At 28.6% G+C, this 7,101-nt stretch overlaps 1 protein-coding gene across 1 annotated transcript; it reads right to left on the minus strand.

The window, feature by feature from the left end:
• Positions 1-88: 88 nt before the first annotated feature.
• On the minus strand, positions 89-1,217 carry LOC104882346 (VQ motif-containing protein 20). Its single transcript, XM_059733944.1, has one exon. The coding sequence runs from the start codon at positions 957-959 to the stop codon at positions 354-356; it is 606 nt and encodes a 201-aa protein (XP_059589927.1). The 5' UTR covers positions 960-1,217; the 3' UTR covers positions 89-353.
• Positions 1,218-7,101: the final 5,884 nt, after the last annotated feature.

The raw sequence follows: 7,101 nt of genomic DNA on the forward strand, positions 1-7,101 counted from the left end.
TTTCCTTGCTGAATGCAGGACAAGATAATCTGGTGCGAATTGAGGATCTGCTCATATTTTGATTCAAATATTTATTGCACCATGAGAATTTCATCGAATGAGACTCCTTTATTTTTTGAGTAATATTACAATATCACAAGAAACTCAAATGCAGTTCTCTCACCATATGGAGTTCTCATTTTATTAAATCGAGTACATTTACAATGTCAGCGAAAAGTGCAGATGCTAAGAAACGAAGAGATTAAGAGATTATCCTACCGAGAAATAAATAGATCCAAATTCTACGAAAACCTAAAAAAGAGATTGAAATTCTCTCCTTGCCAAAGTTCAATTGCGAACAAATGAAAGAAAAACTAAAAATCGCGAAACTCACTCAATCCTTCCAAGGTCGAGGATGAAATGGAACTCCTGATGGTAGGAGTATAAATCAAAGAATCAGAATAATTATAAAAAGGATGATTTGAGCATAAAAAGTCAGTTGAATTTGGCGAAAACAAAGGAAGATTTCCTAAAAATGAATGATGATTTTCATAAATCGGAGGCAGAAAACATGAAGAATTCCCATCACCTACAAGATTGGCAGTAGCACCACTGCTGCAATTCTCATCTGAGATTACTGAAGTTGACTCCATTTCATCCTTCACGTTATTCCGATGATCCTCCGATAAATCGCCCTTTTCCGCCTTCCGTTGCGCCTGCTGAGCTGGACCGTCGTCATCCGACCTCGACAACCCGGTCAGCTTCTGCACCAACGCCATGAAGTCCCTGGGATGAGTGTGTATAATTTTCGGTGAATGTGTGTAGATGATGACCGGATGGCGGTGCTGCTGAGGCTTTACGGCCATCGCCGATGACGAGGATGACGACGGTGGTGATGATTTCTTGATCAAATGAGAGTCCTTGTTGATTTTCAAGCCATTTTTTGTATGTGCATGGTCATTCAATTGCGATGGGCTCATGGCTTGGGGTACCCTACAAATTATGCTGTCCCTTTGCAAGGGACGTGTGGGTTATATATAATATATATACAGGCGTGGCGGCGAACGGGGTTACGCCATGTCAGATTTGACACGTGGTCAAGTTCTGGAGATGAATAACTAGAGGACGCCATCTGACAGACCGTTTAAAGGCAGGAGTGGTGGTGACGTGTCGAGATGTGAGTGGTTTCCGGGAAAGAGTTGTTGGGGGGTCACCACATGTGCACCTGGACGAAGTTGCCGGCCTGGCGTACGGACTCGACGGCAAAATTAAGGTTGTGTTTGAGGCTTTGAGCATAGTATCTGAAAACATGCTACGTTTATGCGCGGGGTCACGCGTGTTACGGGCTTCAGTTTGCCTTGAACAATAATAGGTGGTCGTTAAGGATGAGATATGGAATATCCTCCTTTGGGCTTAATTATCTTTAAAATATTTATTCAAATAAAAAATTAATAAAATTTAGGTTTTGTTACACTTTACCCCTCACTTATAGCTTGTTTTGCAAAAATTAAGTAATGTATTATCTTCTTTTATAATTGCATATAATATGCATTTTTTGAAAGACGGCCTAATTTTTTAAAATGGTTAATTTTTTTAAAAAAAAAACCCTAACTAGTCATACCTTTCTTCGGCCTAATTTTTTAGGAAGGAATAAGACGAAAAGACGTGTGTTCTCCATGTGATCGAGGGTAAAAGGGTTAATTTAAAAAAAAAAAAAACCCTAACTAACCAGATCTTTCTTTATTCTTCTTCTTCTCTCTTCTCTCTTCACTCTTTCTCTCTTATCCCCTTTTAAATGTGGTTGATGTAGATAAACATTTAGATATCTCTTTTTCACTTATCAGAAGATACTCATTGAGGAAAAGTTTTGGTTTTGAATGGTGTTATATAGGTCTTCCATGGCGGTGACAGCTATAAAGAAAAAACTTCAATTTTGATGATATTTATGTTAGAATTTTTAAATTCTTGATTTGAGTTTTTTTAAAAAACTTGATTTTTTTGGATCTTTGGTTACGAATTAAAGATAATCATACCAAATTGAAGTGTTTTTTTTTTCCCCTTCTTTTAATTTTATCTTTAGGGGGTTTGAAGCTTTGACATTGAAGTTTGATTTTTAACTCTTTCTTACCATAAACTTGATTTCGTTGAATTGTGGGAGCTATTGATTTGAATAAAATAAAATCTGGTTTGGAATTTGGGGTTTTTGTTGTTGTTGTGATGAACAAAAACCATCTCTAAATACTTACCATAGTTAAGGTTTCAAGCTTGAAATTCCAAGAGATGAGGTTATTCCAATTGAGGATTGAAGATTGGGGAGGATAGAGAAAGAGTGGAGAGAAAAAAAAGAATGAAGGAAGAGAAGGGTTGGTTAGGGTTTTTTTAAAATTGACTCTTCTACTCTCATTGAGAGCACGTGCCTTTCAATTCAAAAAAATAATGTTGTCTTTCAAAAACTAAAGGATGAGAGCTACATTGATGAACTCAATGAGACAATGTGTAAAACAAGTGGAAGTAAAATGTAATAAACCCTAGAATTTGTTACAAGTGACATTATTGTTAAAAGACAATGTTAGTCAAAATTTACTTTCATAAAGTGATAAGATAAACTTCAAAATAATTAATATTTATCTTCAATAAAGTAAATAATTAAAAAATAGTTAAGATAAAATAAATTCTCATCTAAATATTTTCTACATATAAGAGGATATATTTTTATAAGTTTCTAGAATATATTTGAAAGTGTTTTTGAGAAGAGGTAAAAATATTTTCTAATATTTAAAAACATTTTCTTATAAAAATGAAGTATACCACAAAATTTTAAAAATATGATTTTTATGTGAATATTTTTTAATTTAAAAGTCGTTATAATTTTATTTAAAAAAAATTATTTATGATAAAAAATAAGAAAATATTAAAAAGATTATTATAATAGTTTTTAATTAATTAAATAAAATTTGAAAATAAGATAATTGAAATTAATTGATATATTAAAATTTTATTTTAATATTTTATTTTTTGCATAGAGATAATAAAAATAAATTATTAATAAAATTTATAAGTGAAATCTTATCGAAAAAAATTAAGGAATTATCAAAAAAATAAAAAACATATTTGAAATATGGACAAACATATGTAATATTGGTTGATTAATTTGGACGATTATTATTCGAAATTTCTTGACATTTTCTCACCTGATTGTAATATTGGGATCAAGCGAGAGGCGAAGGGAAGAGAGTGGATTCCTTCAAGGCAATTGGTGTTTGGGAGAGCATAAATGGGCCTAGATGAACCTAGTTGCGCCAACTCAATCTACATATGGTGGAACCTACTAAAAATTTGTTGTACATTTAATGATTTGTGTAGCAATGATTTTGAAAAGTGTTTTTAATTTTTTTTATAGCTATTTTTTTATTATTAAAAGAGTTGTTTTGTAGTACTAGAAATGATAGAGGTATTTTCTAGAATCATTCTCAAATGAAGTTTAAATTTTTACAAAAAAACACTTTTAAATATTTTGAAATTTTTTAATTTTCCTAAAATCACTATTAGAAGAATATAACTTCTAGTCCTTCGAATTTCTTCCATAGATGAGATCATATGATTTTCTAAATTTTTAAAAATTTATTATACCCCTAAATTTGATAACCAATATCGGAAAACAATAATTTTAAAACCATTATTTTGTAGTGTATAACACTTTTTTTTTTACATAAAAATTATTATTATTATTTTTATAAAATTATTATAATCTCATTATTATGAATCGATATATTTTAGGTTGAAAGGACGTATCAGAAACTTTTTCTCTAGGCTGAAAGGACGTATCATAAACTTTTTCTCATACCTGAGGCGGATTTAACGGAGCAAGAGGATATAAGCACGTTTACATCAGTGCTCAAGTCATCGATTATGCCACAAATGGTCCATTTGTGGGCAACAAAGGGCACGATGAGACTTTCACAGAGCACTGCCTCCCCATTTCAGTCATGTGCTGACCCTTTTATGCATTATGGTGGTCCTTCTCACCACTTAGCATGTGCCTTGGAATATATTTGCCTTGAATCATAGTCTCTACTAGAAGGAGACAGTAGCTTCCAGGGAGTTGACGTGGGGTTTCAGATTGTTTGGCATCTTAGAAAGTGTTGCCCATTGTGTTCCCCAAGTGAAAAAGTAAGCCATTTTGTAGTAGAACAAACTACAAAGTGGTCATTTTCACATAGTTGGTGTGCTTTTTCAAAGTACTAAGGACCGGTATATTTTCTGTCTCTTTCTTGGGTGTTACCTCCGAGTCCTCTCCCTCCATGCCCATTCACTCTTTCTTCGAGACAAGTGCCCTTCCAAAGGGCTATAGATCAAAACCCTTCGAAAAAGGGCTATAGAAATGAGAGCTGCCCACGTGTGAGGAGTCATCCCAAGGGAAAGTCCTTGCAATTCCCCATAGAGTTAAGGGTGTAGTTCCGACATAATCCTCATGACCGACGGGAAATTATTTTTGTTGTTAGATTTAAAATTTATTATTTAATTTTTATTTTAAATTTAAAATTATTTGATAAATTTAATTTAAATTTATTCTAAATAATTAAATTGATATATTTACTTTCGTTAATTTCAATTAATATTTATTTTTATTAATTTTAAGTATTGGTTAAATATTCATATATTTTATTTTATTTTATTTTAAAAAGTCAAATATTTTATTTTTATATAATTTAAAAAATTAAAAAAATAAATAATAAATTAAAAAATCTAATATCTGAAAAAGTAAATTATTTTAAATTAAAAAAAAGCATCGATGTGATAATATTAATTGTCATTAAATTATCAGACCAGTACAATATGAACACATAAACCTCACATCCCACGTGAAAACGATAAATTCAAAAGTATATCGCCCAAACGAGAAGGCAAAAAAAAAAAAAAAAAAATCTTATTGCTACATTCCAAACAACTTTCTCTAGAATCAAACACTAAGTAGGCAATTGCACGATGGGTTGCCACCATTCTCAACCCCACACTCTCCCGCCCACCAGTTTTGACGGCCGCATATATCCACCAACTCATTCAAAATCAATTCAGTCAACCACCTTTTATTTATAATTTATAATGTTATTTTTTGTTCTTTTTATAATTTTTTTTAGTGTATTTTTATTTTAACCAAAAACTTAGTCAATACAACAGTGATTGATTATTACAGTTGATCCACCCCACCCATATAAATAATGAAAACTTATTGGAAAAATATAAGTGGAGTATTGATTTTAATTGGTTAATAATTTGGGTTTCACTTAGGTAGGTAGCAGTACTTTTTCAATACCGATATTGAAAATGGATTATTAGTTACGAGTAACATTTTAACGTCTTATTTATTTATATCTTAATTTTATTTTTTTATATTTTAATTTTATTTGTTTATAGCTTCCGTGCATATTTCATTGTATATATTTAAACGAGCCTGATATAAAGTATGGTAGGTACAACTTTTATATGTTAGAGTTTGGTCATGTTTTTAGAAACTTATTTTTTATTTTTTTACTTAAAAACCGTTTTTAAAACACAAGTTTCAAAAAACATGAATAAATAGACCTATGTTTTTATTTTGTTTTTAAAAATCAATAAAAATAATTTCTATTTGTTTTGTAAAAATTGTTTCCAAAGAATTACGATGAAATAGTATTAGAATTAAAAAAAAATAGAAAACTGTTTTTAAATTATACCATCAAACATACTCTTACCATTTTTTAATAATTTATAATATAAAAATGTAATTTGATAAAGAGGAAAAAATATATTAGTTTAATGTGAATGAGGAGGAAGAACTTCCAAGAGGTTGATTTCACAAAGGTCAACTTGTAGAAAGGAAAATAAAATGTTAATTAATGTAAAAAATAATATAATTCTTAAACAAAATTGGACGGTTAATATTTTATTGTTTCTTATTTAGTATGTTTTGTAAGATCATGAGAAAAAAATAAAATAAATTGTCCAAAAATAATACTTAGTATTTATTTAAGAACTATTTTTTAGAACGATTTTCTATTTTTTAGAATAAGAAATACATAAAAACTGTTTTTTGTTTTCTATTATTAAGAATAGAAAATATAGTGTTTTTAGAAAATATTTTTTAGTTGTTTCTCTTGTTTTTACTTGTTTTCTAATAATTGCTTTAAGAAATAATTATACAAATATGTAAAACAATTAAAAAAACACTAAATATAAAAATGATTTTTAAACATATTTTAAAAATAAGTAAAAACATTTTATGATTCCAAATAGATTTTTATTTTACAAAAATCAGAGAATAATTTTAAAAATTGTTCTCAAAAATTATTTTTAAAAATATTTTTAAAAATAATTATCAAATAAACTCTTAAATTTAAAAAAAAAAATCGCATGACTTTAAGAGAAAAAAACAGAAAAGATAAAATAAATATAGCCGCAAGTTGGATAATTAAAATATTTATCAAAGGGTTCAACTTAGCCACCAAAAGGTAGGGACTGATCTTTAAATAAGGTTTAATTATTAAAAGGATAAATATATTTAAGCATTTCAAAAAAAATTAAAAATTAATCATATCAAGTTAATATCATATTTATAATATTTAATAAATGACTATATTTTTAAATTTTGAGATTTTTTTTTGGTATAAATATTTCTTAAATTGTTTTAAAAAAAGGAAAATGTAATTATACAAGGTCTCGTTTGGAAACAATATTTTTCTATTTTTAAAAACAAAAAGCAATTATGACTTTGGTAAGAACAAAATCTCTAATTTTTTTTTTCAAAAAAGAACTTTGAAAATTTGTACAAATAAATTGATGTATTAAATTGAAGATTTAAAAATTTATTTTTAAAGACAAAGAATTTTTGAGTTGTTATATATATATATATATTTTTTTTAAAAAAAAAAAAAAAGAAAAGAAAAGAAAAAGTAAAAGTTGTACAAGTCAATAAAAAAAATTGTACAGCCTACCTGGAATGAAAGTCAACAAGTGTAGTAACACATCAGGGCCATCAAATTGAGATACAGATAAATGAAGGGTGGGATGGAGACCAAATGATATAGGTGGGACCCAAAAAGAAAAAGACTCATTTCACAATAATCTAAGTTAACTAAGCAGACA

Source organism: Vitis vinifera, chromosome 17, assembly GCF_030704535.1.
Source record: "Vitis vinifera cultivar Pinot Noir 40024 chromosome 17, ASM3070453v1".
Taxonomy (NCBI): domain Eukaryota; kingdom Viridiplantae; phylum Streptophyta; class Magnoliopsida; order Vitales; family Vitaceae; genus Vitis; species Vitis vinifera.

What these genes read in the sequence shown, in the direction of transcription:
- LOC104882346 (XM_059733944.1), bottom strand. Translation starts at nt 959, where the DNA reads ATGAGCCCATCGCAATTGAATGACCATGCACATACAAAAAATGGCTTG.